The sequence below is a fragment of the Vipera ursinii genome, assembly GCF_947247035.1.
Source record: "Vipera ursinii genome assembly, chromosome: 9".
NCBI classification, from domain to species: domain Eukaryota; kingdom Metazoa; phylum Chordata; class Lepidosauria; order Squamata; family Viperidae; genus Vipera; species Vipera ursinii.
In genome coordinates, this window is record NC_139523.1 from 940,344 (window position 1) to 958,761 (window position 18,418).

The 18,418-nt window shown below is 41.5% G+C and overlaps 1 protein-coding gene across 4 annotated transcripts in view; it reads right to left on the reverse strand.

Moving 5' to 3' along the window:
* Positions 1 to 2,227: 2,227 nt before the first annotated feature.
* Positions 2,228 to 18,418, reverse strand: part of THRAP3 (thyroid hormone receptor associated protein 3) — a 34,550-nt gene continuing 18,359 nt past the window's right edge. For 3 of the 4 annotated variants that reach the window (XM_083369256.1, XM_083369258.1, XM_083369257.1), the window contains exons 5-12: positions 15,399 to 16,148; positions 13,379 to 13,551; positions 11,694 to 11,799; positions 8,743 to 8,827; positions 6,115 to 6,296; positions 4,319 to 4,514; positions 3,694 to 3,849; positions 2,228 to 3,498 (exon numbers count right to left, since the gene is read on the reverse strand). In XM_083369256.1, coding sequence (XP_083225382.1) covers positions 3,277 to 3,498; positions 3,694 to 3,849; positions 4,319 to 4,514; positions 6,115 to 6,296; positions 8,743 to 8,827; positions 11,694 to 11,799; positions 13,379 to 13,551; positions 15,399 to 16,148 — 1,870 coding nt within the window. In that variant the 3' untranslated portion in view covers positions 2,228 to 3,276. The remainder of the gene's footprint in view (positions 3,499 to 3,693; positions 3,850 to 4,318; positions 4,515 to 6,114; positions 6,297 to 8,742; positions 8,828 to 11,693; positions 11,800 to 13,378; positions 13,552 to 15,398; positions 16,149 to 18,418) is intronic. The other variant, XM_083369259.1, reaches the window with a different exon arrangement.

Here is an 18,418-nt window from a genome sequence, read left to right on the forward strand (position 1 = left end):
ATACAGCAGTATATGTTGTATACAGCATGTTTGTGTGTTGTGTATGTGTACACTTTTGAGAGCAGGCAACAGAATTTCATTTTTAATGTATGCCAGTGTTCCCACAGTAAAAAATGATAATAAAGATTATCTTGTCTTATATAGGAACACTCCACACTGCCATCCACATCTGCACATCCCTGGATTGGGCTTTATCTACATTTTAGATAAACACAGCTTTTGCTGCCCTGTACTTCATCTGGGAACAAAGACACCCCAAAAGGAGGTCAGAGTTCCCGGCCCTGCCCAAATAGCATGGGTGAGAGGCATGCAGCCATTATTTGCTCTGAACATAAGAGTTGGAAGGGACTTTGGAGGTCTAGTCCAATCCCTGCTCAAGCAGGAAACCCTAGACCACTTCAATTGGCTGCCCAGTCTCTTCTTAAAAGTCTCCACTGATGGAGCACCCACACTTTCTGGAGGCAAGCAGATTAATTGTTAATTAATTGATTAATTGTTCTGTCAGGAAATTTCTCCTTAGTTCTAGGCTGCTTCCTTCCTTGATTAGCATCCAAGATTCCAGATGGGGGTCATGCTTAGTACGTTAAATGCATGTTAAACCCAAGGAGCACAGAAAGACCCTGCAACCCAACACACCTTCGCCTAACCTGTACAATTTCTCCCTGTCCATTCTGAATTGGAGTCTTTCAGGATTTATGTATAGGCTTGGCTTATACATAATATCTTCTAAGCTGAACTGTAATTTGCTTGGTGTTGGCTTGCCAATACATTCAATGAACCACAAATAAGGCAAACTAAGGTGTATTGCACAAACACACCCTAAACACATGCTAAACTCTTGTGAAGAGTTGGATCTAATACATAGGAGACCAGCACAAACTGCCAAGGTTCTAGAAATACTAAAAAAACTAGAAGGAAGTGATGAGAAATCACTTCCCAATTGTTGTAGCCCACTCCCAGATAAGGACATTTATGTATTGTCTGCACATTATACAAACCAGGTATGAATCTGCTCTTGGCCACTCAGCCTTAGCACTGCAGGAGATGCTCAACACTTGGGTTTCAGACCTGCTGCCCCTTCCCCCTCTCATAAATGCAAGCAAAGAAAGAGATGCAGTAGAGGAAATTTTGCTATAGTGAGAAGTGTGGAGCCAGTGTGTGTACCAAGATAGCAAAGACCAAGGGAAGTCCACCCTGTTCCTCCACACTAGCCAAGAAACTCCCTGGGTGCCTTCAGACTCTCTCTCTCAGGCCAGCCCACATTCCAGAATGGAGGTAGGAATAAAATGAGGGGAGATCCTCCCAGAAGACACTCCGAGATCCTGAGACAGAAATCAAACACATTTTTAAAAAGTGGCTGAAATTGCTGCCTCTCTGCAAAGTGGAAGCCATGAAAATGGGCAAAGTAAATTGAGATACATGTGAATAATACTGCATAATATGTCAATCTTGCTTTGATTAGAATCTAGGAAAATGGGAATACAGCACAGTTGGGACAGCCCCCCAGCCCCCCCCCAAGAACCTAAAGGTTTAAAGCTTGTACTATTAGACATCATTCTGAGCTATTATTTATAACAAGAATGATTTCTGGTAAATTAACAAAATTTTGTAGATTTATAAAACTGTAGGCATGGACAGTAACAGCTAGATGGGTTAGGAGTGGAATCTGAATACGTTGCAGAACAATTTATACAAAGCAAAAGAAAATCTTGTGCAGTTTTACCTAGGCTGAAAAATGCACTTTTCTTCTTCCTTTAGAAACTTGTTTGCGTTTCCCTCCAACCCAATCTGAGGGGATTCTGAATACACTCACAGGCTCTGTCCAACCTTCTTTATTGGAACCAACTGGACATTCAGGATCCAGCTTTTGCTGCTCTTTGTATTCAAGTATTCAAACACTCTTATCAAGCATTCAAGACTAGTGAGACAGCAGTGAGGCCACACAGCTGCCATAACAAATAGCTGTAGGGGCCCTGAGCTACTCCACCCAGTAGTGAGTGAAGCAAAGAACCTCACATCCACCTTCATCCATGTGGAACTTCCCTTTTCAGCTTGAATAAAAGATGTGATCCAGAATTTATTAAATTTATATGGGACTTTCTTACTACTTCTGAGGACTTATTTTCTTTCTCTTTCTTTTTGCTGACAACTGTAATGTTGACCCTACTCAGTGTAAGAGTGGTTCGCAGCCATGAAACAAAAGCATTAGTACAAAACCAGTATGAAATGGTATGCACAAAGTTCAATTCAACATAGTTTTATTTTAACAAGGAGGCAAAACAAGAATTTGCTAAGAATTTGCTCTGCTAAGCAGGAACTGCACCCGTCCCAAAAAATGAACTCACAGAGGGAAAAGTGGGGGGGGGGGCAAAAGGAAGCACGACAAAGCCAGAGTCCTGGGGAATTAACACAGCAATCAGAATCTCTCTTGTGGGCTTGGGAGTAAGAAGGCTGTCTACCAAGCATCTTTTAAGCACTGCAGATTTAAAGCGGAAAAGAACAAAAAGCCAATTGTCAGCAAGTGACCATGGCCACCACACAAGTAGCTCAAAGGCTTTATAAAAAGATTCATACAAGAAGAATTCTCGTTTTATTCATGCTACAGGCTTTTTTAATCTAGTATATTCAGAAGTTTCTTACAAAACTGTGATCCTGAAAACATGTTCAATTTGACACTGGGAAGAAAAAGAAGTATGAAAGGAGTCTGGATGAACAAATGAAGATGCTAACATCATTCAAAAAGAGATCTGTAATTTGATGGAAGAAGGAAAATGAATTTCCTCACTGTGCCATGCTATCTTTAAAATTTCAGCAGAAAAAGAAAAAAATATTTTTAAAAGATATAGTTCTAAATTAAGTTGGAGAAAAATTCCTGTAAATTAAAAACGCTATAGAGTTTGGTCCCAATAGTTTCTATTCAGATGTTTATTCACTCCCCCCCCCTCTATTCATTATATGTATATATTCATTATATAGCCATGAAGACTTTTCTGAAATTAACCATTTAAGGGCATATTGTCAATATATATGTAAATGCTTAAAATAAAGGATTTTTTAAAAAATCCACAAACAGGAAAAAAGAAAAACAAAAGAGCAAGACATTACTCATCTCTATCACCACGTTTAAAAAAGACAAAAATGATTGCCAAAAATAGTGGGCACAACTCTATCATCCTCCAGGGTCAATGAGAAACCAAATAGCAGGAAAATACTCAACTAGCCAATCAGGATCAAAGACACCCCCACCCACCCCCGTTCTCATGTCACCAGCGGCTCCTACTCCGCCACGGGTGGGAGGACATCCTTGTCTTCTCTGTTCTCTGGCCCACTCTCGTCGTCCTCTATCTCGCCCTCTTCGCCACTGAACTTGTCGTGAGCCCACTTGGGGCTGGTGCTCGACTTGCGATACAGGAACCGTCCCCGACCTCGGGGGAAGAGGCCTCGGCCTCGGCCCCGGCTTGCCCACTTTTCGCCACCTTCGCCCTCCCGGTCATCGTGCTGAAGGAGAAAAGGGAGTCAGCTGGTAAGCTCTGGCCACTGAGACCCCCACAGCCCATCGCACGGCCCCAGCCCCACTTCCCCCTCTTCCTCTGACACAAGTGGGAGCCTGGCTCTGGATGAGGGGCTCAATTGCAATCTGCCCAAGGGCTCAGGATCACCCGGCCCCATCTATGGATGGAGGAGCTCACGCACCAAGTAGTACTTCTTGCTCTTGGGTGTATACTCGGGGTCCCAGTCCTCCTCCCGGTTTCGCTTCTGGAAGTCAGTGCTGGCGCCACTGGTGCTGGTGTTGCTGTTGCCAGAAAAGGCACCCCTTCCCCAGCCACGGCCTCTGGCCCGGAACTGCTGCTAAAGAGGAGGGAGGAGGCAGAGCAGGCATGAGTCTGAAGGCCCCATCGGTCAATTTGCTGGCAAAGGGAAAGCTAAATGGGAGGTTTTCTTTGCCTCTGGACTTCCTGACTGGAGATCATAGACTCTTTTGATTAGGTTCAACTTTAAAAAAAATCACTCTGTGTTCATACTCCACCAGTTTTGAAATATTTATATATATTATTTTCAAGCAGGGGCTTAAAGAGGTCAAAGAAGAAGATTATCTTAAACCACACCTTTAGGGCCCAGGATCACATTTGGCTAAGCGCACTAGAAAGCAGGCAGGGACAGGATAAAATCTAGATTAATGTAATTAAAATTAATTAGTGGCGGCTAATAAGATAATTCTCAGTTTTTCTCCTTTTGTCCAAAGAAGTAGTTAAATTTGGTGATAATGTTTGGAGGGAATTCACAGGGCATAGGAAATGTACTCTTAAAGGACACTCACAAACGTTCCTCGGGCTCTGCCCCGGTCACTCGGGCCGGCAAACTCCTTGGTGCCAAGGCGGGATTTGTCAAAGCCAGGGGCAGGGGCCTCCTCCCGTTCCTCATTTTCCTCAGGATACTCCTCCGCTTTATAGGAGCGTGAGGACTGTGAGGACGAAGAGCTTGACCTCGATCTCTCCCGGACACGTCGGTGCTTCCTGAGACACCAAAGGCACAGAAGAGCTGGCTCAAAGCAGAATCACAGACTCAATAATTACTTGTTAGAGAGAAAATACTTAAAAATGGGCCAGGGCCCGCACTGCTCTTTGTCCTGTGGAAAACTGAAGTCTAGAACCTTTCCAACTCTGCGTACTGGCAGCGGGGGGTGGAGGGGGTGGAGAGGGGAAATGGTTTCGCACACGCACCCACCACTTGCCCAAATGGAGCTTTACTTGCCCGCCGCATATGCAGCCCAGTTCAGGGTCTAGAGGGCATAGCTTAGCAACCACAGAAAACAAATGATACAAGGGTAAGTAGCTGCCTCAGTCCCACTCTCTCCCCAAAGGAAAGATCCAATTCCTGAAAACAAAATTGCCACTCGGTCAATCCTTCTCCTTCTTTAGCAGCTAGAATAAATTTACAGGCGCAAATGCCTTTACCAACTGTACTCCATAAACAAATGGGCCAGATTAAGAGCAAAAATGACATTTCTTTAATCCCAATCTTGGGGAACCTGAGCAAAAAGACTGAGTATCTCTCTTCTTCCATGTCAACATTTTCTTTTTATAGCTAAGAAATGGAAGGAACTGATTGCTGCTAATTTATTAAACTTGTATGCTATTAGAATCTCAGTGAATATTCAATTTAAACCAGGGTATTGCTGCTTTAGCACAGTCCAGGTACCATTAGAGCAGGCATGTCAAACTGCCGGCCCATGGGCCGGATGCATCATACTGAAATCGCGCCCGGCAATGGGGAAAAAGTCACGATACGTCGCGCGATGTCACATTACATTGCGAGTTTGACATGCCTGCACTAGAGAATCCCACAAGCCTAGTTTCTCTTGAAAGCAGCTCTTCAAAGGCTAAATTCAAATTCTGTATGACTGAAAAGCTGATTTCAGTGAAGCAGCTGTTAAAGTAAAAAAAAGGCACATATATTGTGCTGAGGTAACCTGTTACTCTGTATTCTCCCTGTCCAAAAATGGAACGATTCACTTTCCATTTTAGCAGGGACAAGAGAAAGTGATAACACTGTCAATGTACCTCCAGGGGGGGGGGGTCTGTGGGTCTGAGTAGGCAAAAAAGTCTGCGCAAGGCCAAATCTGATTGATCTCTCCAGGCCGTTCTTGGAACAATACGTGAACTGCTCCAGCCTGTTAGCAAGTTGGAGCAGAGAGATGGTGCTGAGTTAGATCTCATAAATCCTGGCAACTTGACAGAGCCTCATCTTCCCCTTAATGGGGAGTAGAACCAAATCACAAATATTGAGGTTACTTTTTACATTCTGGTGTCTTGAAACTTGTAATTAAAATCATTCCTAAAAAACAGCCTCCCCAGAGAACAAAGTGTGCCCCTCCTGGCTCATGTGAGGTGGCAGCTGGATCCAACAGAGCAGCCCTGCACTACAGGGGCATCAGATTGTTCAATGTTCCTCTTGACTGAGAAATTCTAGAAATTCAGGTCCACACATCTTGAGAACATGCAGGCTGGGAAAGACTGGCCTCATTACTAATACTGGGAGGGCTCTGCAGGACATGGATCCATTTCAATAAAAAGGAAAGCATAACATGGGGATATGCGCTCCCCTCTAACATACTTCTTTTTGGAGCCTTTGTGAGGCCTCTCTGTTTTCTCTGCTGATCGTTCTCTTGAATGACTGGAAGGCCTGGACTCCACAGATTCTCTTGACTTTCCTCGCTTATCTTTCTCCTTATGTTTTTTACGTCTTTCAATATCAAGGCGCAGGTCAACTGGATCATCTTTGTATTTGCTCTCAGTCTGGAAGAAGAAACACAGCAAGGACAGGACTTTAAACTGAGCCTTTAGCAAGTTTTTTCACAGATGCAGTGCTGATCTTATTTAGGACAGGAACCACCAAGGATAGTACACATTATGTTGCTGTTCAAAAACAAACTGTCTGAAAACATGGAAACTCTCCCACTCTTTCTGCATGCATTTCTCTCCCAGCCAGAGTACAAAAGAGTCTTGGCTAAGTTATTAAACCAGGTAAAGTGAGAGAGAAACTCAGCCAAAGCCAAGACCCTTATGTGCAACCTCAAGGGCACAAACATTAAATAAAACCAAAAGCCATCACTTCTATTTGGGGCAGGGGAAAAATACTTGTCATATGCTGCTGGAAATTGACTTAAAAACTATGAAATCCCCCTCTTCCTAAAAAAGGATACCTTCCCCAAGAACGGGAAGCCTGGCTGTGGATATTGAGAGAAAACGTGAAAAGGAAGCATCCAGCTGTAATTCAGCCTCAGAAGCTTTGCAGAAAATTTTCACCCTGGATCGATGTAGGAAAGAATTTATATGTAGGAGCAACCCAAGAAGTCCTCATTTTTGTCCACTCTCCCTCCAACACCTATGGCATTTTGAAGACTTGCTAAGTATCATCACTTAAGCTTAGATTTGCACACTGCAAACATGAAACTCACATCAAGCATGCGCGTGCACACACACACACACACACACACACACACACACACACACACACAGAGGCCTGAAAGGACTTTTGTTGATGGAGACCAAATGAAGGAGAAAGCGGTTTGGGGCCAGGCAGACTCTGATGCCTGGGCCTTTTCCACAGCTCCATGCTCCCATCGGCCCATAGGAACCCAAGGTCCTGCTTCAACTGCTCAGCAACAGACTATGTTTCTCCTCCCTTTCCTTGCTTCCTTCTTGCTCCTTGCAAAACCTATTTGCTATTGAAAATATGACTTCTTTGGAATGTTGAACTTTAAAAGCACAATAAATATACAAATAACTGCAACTAACTGCTGCTTCTGAATTATTACATTTTTAGCACCTGCATAATAAATGGAATTGCAGATAAATTTCAGATATCCTTGGAGATTGAAAGATTTTCTCCAGAGCAGAAAAGGAAAAAGGAATAAGTACGAACCAGAGAAAACACTGGTCAGAAAACTAAATTTTATGGCAAAGTTGAGCCTTCATACGAAGCACTGCAATTATTCATCTGAGAAATCATTTTGTAGCTGTTCAAGTCTTGTTGGTTATTAGTGAGAGTTGATTCATGCAGGGCCTTGACCCAATTCAGCAGCTTCCAGCCTTACCCAAGGCAAGACCACACAAAAACAGGCCAAAGAAGTGTTCCCTTAACTGCAATGAGAAGCATTAGCAGCTCTCTGTTAAAGCAGTACTTACACAAATCTATAGTACCCTTCCTGATAAAAACATAAGATAGCTCAATTACAGCAGAAATTGGCACTTGTTCTTGGAAGAATTGTATTTGTGCTTGTGCATTCCACAGGTGAAGAACAACCCTTTGCAGTTCAGAAGACAAAGACGACTTTATTACCACAGGGGAAACTGGTTTGTCACCAAGTATCACCATCCAAACCTGGAGTTGTAGCAATTATTCAATCCATTCCATTTCTCACAGAGCTAAGAAGCTCTTGATTGCAAATCAGAAGAATGTCCCTATTCATGTGTCCATATGCACAAACACAACTTTGCGTTCACCACAGAAGCTTATCTATTGTCTTTCAGAAGCAACAAGTGTTTCGATAAACAGAGAACACAGGCATGATAGGAAAGTAAACAGTTTCACAGCATTGTTAAAATACTTTTAAACAAACTTGCATGAAGGTGAAGAGACAATGCTTAGAGATGAAATACTCTTGTTTAAAAATTATAAATAGTAATATTAAAATAAGGGGCCTACTGAAATTTCACTGTGCATATTTAAAAACCTTCCTTTTTCAACATTATTTTAAAATAAACTAATAGAATTCAACAGGAAATGACACATTAGCAAAAATGTCCTTTGATTCGGCTTATTTACAATTTGACTTAATTTCCTCTTTCTGACATGCATGTCTTTTTGAAAACATGGTTGGAAAATATCACGGGTAAGACAAGTGATTTAGTTATACTTACAAGCATCAAAATATCACAAAAAGTCTCTTCCATCATCAAGGTCACTTGTTTCCAAAAATCCACTTTTTGTCTCAAGCTCAACCTCAATTGATTTTGTGGTCATTTACCATATTTCTAACCACTTCACAAAGGTTGTTGATACATTTTTTTTAATAAAAATTAACCCTTTGTAGTTCATTTTTAGAATTATGCCCATCCTTGAAAGAAAAACACAAACTTAAGTAGAGAGCAAGTTAAATTAAAAAAATCACTTTTAAAAAAAACCCAAAGTTCATGCCCAAAGCACACAGATGAGCACCAATCAAAAGTATCGATTCACCTTGTAGCTGGCCTCTTTGGAACTTTTGATCTCCTCTTGTGAGAATCCATGCTTTCTAAAAGAACTTGGAGAAATGTCTATCCTCCTAAACACAGAAAGGCAAGCCATGATTAAGAAATGTCTTTTTTGATGTTCAGATTATGAATAAACTTTTGGAGGATTTTAAGACTGGGAGCAAAGTCATCTCAGAGGTAAAAAAAAACCCCTTCCCACTCTTAAAAAGCCGAGGCTGCTGTCCTCAGATTCTCTCTCAGCAATTTTAAGGAAATTGCCTGTTTCCATTACAGCTCTCCAGGAAGTTGGGAGGCTGTCTAGTTTTAATTACTTGATTTTCACTGTGTATTTCTTTGATTTTAACTGCATTTTCATTAAGATCACTACGTTGGGTCTTCGTGGGAGGGAGTCCTTATTTCTTTTTCCACTGCTACAGTTGCCCACTGATACATATTCCCAAATGGCGTACAATGGTTCAAAACAATACAACTAAGAGAATAAAAATGACTTCTTCACCAGGGGAAGAAACTACCAAGCAGCACAATCCAGAGGTGGTTACACAAAACATGGCTCTAACCTACTAGCATCCCCTGATAAGACCTAAGAAGGCTGTTTTGTCTGTCACCACCTCCAAGGCACCTCAACTCTGGCTGTGCTCAAAAGAGTTCTGAAAATTTGGCTCTTTCTTCCGCCTTGGGATAGAGAGGGTGGTGGGATCCTGCACGTTTGTTTTTAATGGCTGTTTTCTTTTAAACATGTATTTTAAAAATTGTACCTTATCCCAGTGCTTACCATACACCACTGGGACTCATTGTACGGGTGGATAGCTTTATGAGTGAGGTGTTCAATCCTGAGCTACAAATATTCTCCTTTACTAGTAGCTTTATGAATTTGTAAAAGAAAAAACTCTCTGTGGAATGAATCAGGCAGGGTCAGGGCTGGACAGATGTCAGATACAGGCTGTTCCAAAGGGCAGGTAAAACAACACAGAAAGCACACCATTTGCACCCCAGCAGACATCCTCACTGGATGGATGGGAAGTGATGCAGGCCAAACTTATTGGACAGGCAGGCACAACTGCAGATAGGGGAGCCTGCAGATGGGCCAAGCTCTACACCAAGAAGGCTTCCAGATGACAACTAGCACCAACAACTGTATCTGGAAGCCCAGTGGCAATCAAGGCAGCTTGAGAAGGACCAACACCACAGGGACAAAGCAAATGGGACCACAACTGCTTCTGCCACATTTTGGACCAATTGAGCTAGTCTTCAAGGACGGCTCTCTGTAAAGTGCACTAGACTACAGGTAGTCCTTGACCTACGATAACTGAGCCCAACACTTCAGTTGCCACTGGGTCTTGCTGGAATGAGCTTCAGCCTTATGACCTCTTACGATGTTTGTCATTGAACTGCCTGGCATTTTGTAACAGGTGGATACAAATGATTGTAACAAATAAATAAGTTCTTATTATGCTACCTAATCCTGGTATGCCACCTTTTGGGACACTGATTGTGAGACCCCTCGTGGCCTTGGAGAAGCTAACATTGCTAATCCTGCGGTAAGACAAGGGTTATGTTGAGAGATTAATGTTGTGCATTCTCTTGCAATGCTGCAAAGCTCATAAACACAGATAATGGAGCAATCTAACAGAATTTGGCTTCCTTGAAATCTCCGTTTGCTTTTGGTCCTTAGCACTGAGGAAACATGTCTCAATTTATGGGAATGCTATTCATCCTGTTAAATGTTCAGGAACTTAAATCCAGTTTCAGCACTCTTTATTTATTTTAATTCCATTTATATCCCGCCCTTCTCCGAAGACTCAGGGTGGCTTACAAGCTTAGCAGTAGCCTTCATTCTATGTATATGCCTGCTTATTAGGGCTTTCGCCCCCCCCCAAGCGGCATTATTACAAAGTCAGCTTATTGCCCCCAACAATCTGGGTCCTCATTTTACCTACCTCGGAAGGATGGAAGGCTGAGTCAACCTTGAGCCTGGTGGGACTCGAACCTGCACTAATTGCAGGCAGCTGGAGGCATTAGTCCACTGCTCCACCAAGGCTCTAATAAGGCTCTAATGAGGCTCTTAAAAGGCTTAAAAGGCTCTTGCCTTTTTTGGCCAGTTATTGACATTTTTCCACAGAATCTGGTAAAGTCTTAACCTGTGAAATGTTGGGGCTAGGAGGAGGAGGTCAGCTAAAAATACATCTGCCCATACAAGTATAATCCCCCCCCTTCAATGAAGCAGGGAGGAGGAGGAGGTCAGCTAAAAATACAACTGCACATACAAGTATAATCCCCCTCCCCTTTCAATCAAGCAGGGCTTGGTTCTGATCAGCTGCCTAATACTGAGCAGGCTGATTTGGCTGTGCCCCTTCATGATTTTCAGCTGTAAATTAAAATCAAATACTAGGCATAGAAATTCTCCTGCATTTTTCTATCATTTAATATTTTTGATGAATATTTTGTTTTAGAAATTATTTCAAAAGAAAAGAGAATTTCAGATCATTTTTCATAGGCTGCGCTTGGGCTTCTTTCATTTATGAGGTTGCTGGAGTACTGTATACACCAGACATGTCAAACTCGCAACGTCAGGTGACGGTTTTGCCATTGCTGGCAATGGGGTGGGCGGGGCTTCCGGATGACATGTCTGGCCTGTGGGCCGGCACTTTGACACCCCTGGTATACATGGTCCTCTCTCGCCTGCAGATTCCTCAGTTTCCCACACTGCCAATAAACCGAAGATCTCCTGATTAGTTTCCTTTCTCTGTAAAAATCCAGGGAAATCCTGCACCCAGTTCTGCATCTTTTAAAAGGCTATTTATGTCCAGCTCTAATTCAAGCCTTAAGCCCCTGCAATATCTCTTCCTATGTTTGTCATATTCTAAAATTCCACTTCAGCATAAGACTCTCGGTTCTCCCACTTGACCCTAGTCTGCTTTCATGCCAAGTTCCACTCACCTGTGGATTTCAGGGCTTTTGTTCTTAGCCGACTCCTGCTCTGCCCGCTTTAGGTATTTTGTAAAGCGCTCATTCAACGTCATTCCTGAAGACCCAAAGTGATGCTCTGTTGATTTGCGATGAGGAAACACCATATTGTTAATATTGTATATAGATTTTAGGACAAGATAAAAGTGGGCTCTGCAACAGATTCAAGAAGCAAACAGTAGAGAAGTGAAGAGGGGGTAAAGACAGAAAGAGGAGAGGATCCACCTCATTGTTTAGACGTATTAAAGTCCTTTAACTGGAAGCTTTTCCTGGCACATCTGATGCTACTAAGCGTAAGACGGAGCAGGAGTCTCCTGAAAAATAAGGAGCGTTCCATGCCACTCTTCACTTTCTTAACTATCCTGCTTCTAGACTTTTTATTCCAGACAAGTGAGTTTCAGACATTTTAATCCATTTTTTTCACTGCTTAGGTGGAAGCAGAAAAAGAAGTGGAAAGAACAGGAACTAGTCATATGTGGAGAAATGTTTCTTTCTCTTGGCTCCATGGGCTATAGTCCATTAACTATTTTCTCCAGGCAGTTTAGTTGTGTTGCCTAATAAGGTTGCTGCAACCCAATAGCAAGGCTTCAGAATCCTGCAGGGCTACACATGTTCTCAGTCACCAGTAAAGATACTTGGGGGGACTTTTCTTCTCCTTGTGACAATGTTTTTACCAATTGTTCACAAAGGTCCTGCACAGTAACATGTGAAGCTGTTTAGTTTCTGGGGTAGGCACATTCCCTGTATCTGTCAGTACCACGCAGCCACTGCATGGGTCCAGGAAAAGGCAGAGCTTCCTTTAGGTCCAGATTCATGTTCCATGTTCCCACTTTGAATACAAACAGCTGCACTTTCCTATTGGCTCAAAGCTAGTAGTAATTTTATATGGGGCTGACTTTAAAGACTATTGAGAAAACTCAATTAGCACAAAAGGTGGCTGCCTACAACTGGCAGGTGATCTGGTTTTACAGATGCTGCATTGGCTTCCTGTAGGTTTATGGGTACCATTCAAAATACTGATTTTAACTTACAAGCTTTTTATAGCTTCACTGACAGATATTTTCCATCTCTTTCAAACAGAACTGCACCATTCCATGTGCTCGTCTCAGGATGATGCATAAAGCTCCCTCATCCGAGAGACTAGGATGCAGGGCCAGCAATCTCCAACTGCGGAGCTTCTCTTCAAAACAGCCTCCCCAGAGTCTACAATACCCTAAACTACTCTGTGATTTCTATCTAGAATACTGATATATGAAAACATAAATAAGTTGCCAGAATCAGGAATACATAAAATGATTTGGGTTAATTTATTTCTGTTCGATTCATCTTAGAAGAGCCAAACAGAAGTTTAACTAGAACTGAATCAAAATCAGCTAAGAGGTAAAATGAAGAAATTGTTCCAGAATCTTTCAAAAATACTTTTTATAAAATAATGTACGAATAAATCATACGGCTGGAAGGGACCTTGGTGGTCCTCTAGTCCAACCCACTGCCCAAGGCAGTTGTCAATCCAATCTCCTACTCGTTGCTGAATTCACTACATCTTCCACATGGAAGCATTTCCCCATTTCCTCTGTTGAAAAGAAACATAGAGAAGCCTGCATTGATTTCTGAGAAAGCAGCAGTGGCAGGATGGCCTAAAAGCCCAGGGAACTCACCTTTCACATGATGGACAATGGTCACTATGTGCTGGGCAAAGAGCTCTGAGGGACTTCGCTGAGACTGGGCTGACTGGATGTGATGGAAAATGGAACGGAACTCTTGTTCCTTTTTATTGCTGTGCACCAAATCACGACATAACTTGCGTTCCTGTGCCAAAATCCCACTTGGGCTGTAAAGACACATGCGAAAGATCATGTATGAATGGTTATAGCTACCACGGAAGGCCACTTCCAGACTGGAAATCACAGTGATGTAAAACGTGGCACCCTAAAAGTGGTATATCCTGCTTTAGAGAATTATTCTTCTGATATTATTTTCTCCAAATCTAGATCCATACTAATAGCCTTTTTCTCACCTCTCTTCAAGAAGAGAGGAATGGAAAGGCTTTCATTTCACAGCTCTTAGGGACAAAATGCTGCCCACCAAGCCACAAGCAATGTTTCAGTGGGCAGCAAACACTATGTTGCTTTAGTATAAAACAGCAAGTTAAGCAATCATTATCTGAAGAAAGGAACCCTGTGTGTGTGTGTGTGTGTGTGTGTGTGTGTGTGTGTGTGTGTGTAATTATAGTATCAGTTCACTAAGGTGCTGGATGAGTCAGAATTGATTTCAATCGTCCTACAACAAAATATATAAATTTATGTATTTTTTCTTCTCCCTCCCCACTCAACTAATGTGGCATGCTACTTTTCAGATTTTTAGGCTGGTAAGCATTGAGACAGAAATGCTGGGCATCATGTACTATCTAAACACAGGCTTATAAAGGGCTTTTGGCCATGCTTAATCAGCGAGGCTTCATTTTCACTGGGAGAGAGAGGAATGGGACTTCTACACCACTAGTTGCATAACTACATCTGATTTAACCTGGAAAAAAATAGCATTAATTAGGGAGAAGGGTCAGGAGAGACCTAATAAGCATTGCTTCTTTTTTATATACATGCAGAATTTACCCATAATTACACCAAGACTGGTTTTGTGCACGAGTCTGGAGCTCTGGGTATGTGAGTGTATTAGTACCGCTTTATAAAGCCTCAGTAAAACCACATCTGGAATACTGCATCCAGTTTTGGTCACATTACAAAAAAGATGTTGAGACTTTGGAAAAAGTGCAAAGAAGAGCAACTAAGATGATTAAAAACCTGGAGACTAAAACATATGAAGAACGGTTACAGCATTTGGGTACGGCCAGTCTAGAGAAAAGGACTAGCAGCACATGACGGCAGTCAACTTGTTTTCAAAAGCGCCAGAAGGCAGGACGAGAAACAATGGATGGAAACTAATTAAGGAGAGAAGCAGCCTGGAATTAAGGAGAAACTTCCTGACAGTGAGGACAATTAACCAGTGGAACAGCTTCCCTCCAGAGGGTTGTGGGTACTTCATCACTGGAGGTTTTTAAGGAGACCGGTCAGCCACTTGTCTGAAATGGTATAGGGGCTCCTGCTTGAACAGGAGGTTGGACTAGAAGACCTCCAAGGTCCCTTCCAACTCCATTCTGATTGAGAGAATGGAGTTGAGAGAATAAGATTCTGGCTGCATTGATAACTGTTTGGATGACACCCAGTTCCTATGTGGGTTTTTTATATTTTATGTATTTTATTGTAAGTTGATGAATGGCTATATAAATTAAATGCATCAAATAGAAATAGCCACTCTTATGTTGCTTCAGTAAGGATATTTTTCAGTTTTCATTCTAAATAGAGTGTAACTCAAGTCCATACAACTTTTCCTGGGCTGAGGACTACATTTTACTTTTGACCGTGTGCTAGAAAAGCCCCCATTTTTTGAGTTAACACTAAATGATAACTTAAAATTATATTTAGTTAATAGTACTCTTTACAAAGCAATTGGCACCCACATATTTTTAGCAGCAAGAGCAAGTACAGTGCCTTACAAATAGAAAATTGGGCTTATTTTTAAATGGCTCCTGATTTATCTTTTCTATTGAAGGAATAGAGTAGGCATTCATTTTCCCCAACCTCTCTTCCTCTAGAAAGCCAGACATGCGGAATGCCTCACCGAGCAAGATCCTCATCAAAAGAATCCATTCGAAGATTGACCTGGGTTTCACGAGTAATGGAAAAGGAGGATTTGCCAGTGGTCAGGCCCTCTCCCCGCATGCTCGGCTTCTCTCTGCTCTCTGGAGCCTTTCGGGGAGGGGGAGAGGTCGCCATTTTTTCCTGGCCTGCTTTGTAGGTGGTGACGCGGAAATTCTTCTCTGGAACAAACCCTCGGTGCCCAGCTTCTGCTCTTTTGGCCGCCTGCCTCTCGTCTTTCTTGGAGGGCTCAGCGTAGGACTCCTCGGCCATCTCTTCTGCTTTCCTCTGCTTTTCCTTGGCTGCAGGTAAATAAACCAGGCCTTCCCATCTGCCTGGCCGATCCTCGTCCTGGCTTCTGCTGGAAGCAGGCGCTGTCTTCACAAACTTGGGCTCCTCATCCTCATCCTCATCCAAATTGGATTCCTTCCGTCCTTTGCCCTTAACTTTCTTTTCTGGCTCCTCTGCCTCCTCTTTGCCATAGTGGGCCTCCTTGTGGAACTCAGCCATTTTCTTTTCAAAATCATCTCGAACTTTATAGCGCTTTGGGGACTGATTCCCACGATGCATCTTTTCTGTATCGACCTTAGAGGTGTAAGGATCTAACTTTGTTTTACCATCTGCTAATCCCATCTCAGAAAAGCTTCCCTTCTCTTTCATTTTGTCCTTTTCTACATTCATCAGTTTCTGCTCTTTGTCTTTCCCATTCTCTGCTTTTTGGTCTTCCAGGTATCTATGAGTAAAGAGAGGGAATATTTCAGGCAGTTATTCCTATAAGATCTAATCAAGCCATCTGGAAAAGACCCTGTTTCATGTTTAGTTAGCTTCTTTTGCATTGTTTAACACCTGATCAGCAGGTCACAGAACCTGGGAACAAATACCTTAGCAACAGTGATAAAATGGCAATCTTTCTAGAATCTTTTGCCACAGCTAGAAGGCAGAAAATATGTAGAAGATCTTACCTAACCTGTGTATTCATTTACAAACCTGTTTCTGAAGAATTAACCCATCAACATTTTCACTTTGGACTGCTGTGCTTTTAAGTAACACACAATGGAAATAAAAGGCTCAAAAGCTACTTCAAATATTTGAAGACATGTCTCCTACGGAAGCTATAGACAATTCAAAACACAAATAAAAGCAAAAACGTTAATGGGGAAAATACTTAATTGGCTGGGAGGAAATGAACACTTATCAAGAATGGAAATGTTTAACCAGATCAGATGATTTACTGCATCTAGCTCTAAAAACAATTTAATGTTCAGAGGTGGAATTCAAAACAGGTCTAGCTGCAAGATTACCAAATCAGCTAAAATTAACATCCATGTATTAATATGGATGTTTCCATAAGGTGGCTGTTATTTTTAAACCATGCAAGTAATGTTTCCGCCCAAGGATGTTCATCACAACTGCCACTTTCATTATTTACTTTTTACTGGATGTACAAGTTGACTTTTGAAGAGCTATTGACACTTGCTAGAAATTAAGCCCAAGAATGGATTCCAGAGGATGATAAATACTGTAGAGCATTGTTTCAAATATCTTGCCCAATGCTTCTGAAAGCATACCAGAAAGGTTCTGCTTCTGAACTATGATTCTAACAATGTTCTTAAATCTACCTTATTGGCAATAATGGACGATTAAAGATGCAACACTGTTAAAATGTGCATTCAGAAATTCAATACAGTTCTTTCCCTTGTTTTAAAAACTGAGGAAACCATTTTCTACAATGTTTATAATACAAAAATATCCAAAATAATATAATGTCTGCAGATTTCTATTTAAATTGTGACCAATCCCCTCCCACCTGCTCTAAAGACATTCCTAGGTTATGCAATTTTTAACAACTCTTTTGAATCCATGTATCCTTCATTATTTAGTTTAAGCCATTTTAGAACACTCTCAGAAAAGAAAATCTAACTTTAAAATATACCTTTAACACAGAAAACTAAGGGAATATATTCGTTAGACCCCTTATTATGAACATAATAAGCCATCAGCCTATTCAAATTTTACTCTGCCTTAGATCATCAAATCTGGTATTGCCACATAGCAACAAATAAATGATAGCTGTGAAAGCAACCCCTAATGGAGCTCTAATAATATTCCAGCAATGTCTAAAAATCAACTTTTCCTGCTAAGAACAAACTTTTCCCCATTGGACAGCAGTGGCCTAATTAATGGCCACACAGCTGCATTGTACAATTTATAAATCATTGCTTTGCGAACAGCTCAGTGTTGTAAAGTACTATGGAGCAGTACATACATCTAAGTGCTACTGCTATTATCAAATCTATGTAAGTAATTATGTTATTATGTTTAGGAGAAAAATACCTTCATACAATAATTAGTTAAATGACAACTATCTCCTGCCATTCAATCCCCAATAATGAAAGGGGGAAATGGACAGGTTAATTCTTCCTAAATTTGCATTGCCCAGAGTTTTATGCCATTTCTCTTCAGGACTTTGTACTATGGAGCACAAAGCTTTTTCACTCTGATACACATTAAAATCCTCCAGGAAAGCTCAACAAGAATCCTAATGAACTGCCTTCTATTCCTGGTTAAAAATCTGTCCAATTCTAAAAATAACAGCAACCGAGAAAGTGCTAAAACTTATGCATTTTTGTGCTAAAAGCCCATGTTTTTACATTTAAAATAAATACCCCTTTGGTGATATAGGGATGTTTTCTAGACCTTTATTTTGTTTCTCAAATTCAGAATTATACCCTTAAGTTAAATGTATAACACTGAACCCAGGCAAGCCTTGGGATTATGCACCTTCCCTCTGACACTGCTCCCAAATTCAGAAGCTTTTGCTTCTCTTTTCAACTAGCCAATCTTTGCTTTGTAGAGTCTGAAAAAAATGTGGTTAACTTTCATTAGGATTAGTGGTAGTAAACCTCAAGTTATAATTTGGTTTCCACTAGCCACTCTAATCCATAATTTGTATTGGATAAAGCCATAAACTGAGATTTAATCTAAAACAGAAGCTTTAGTGTC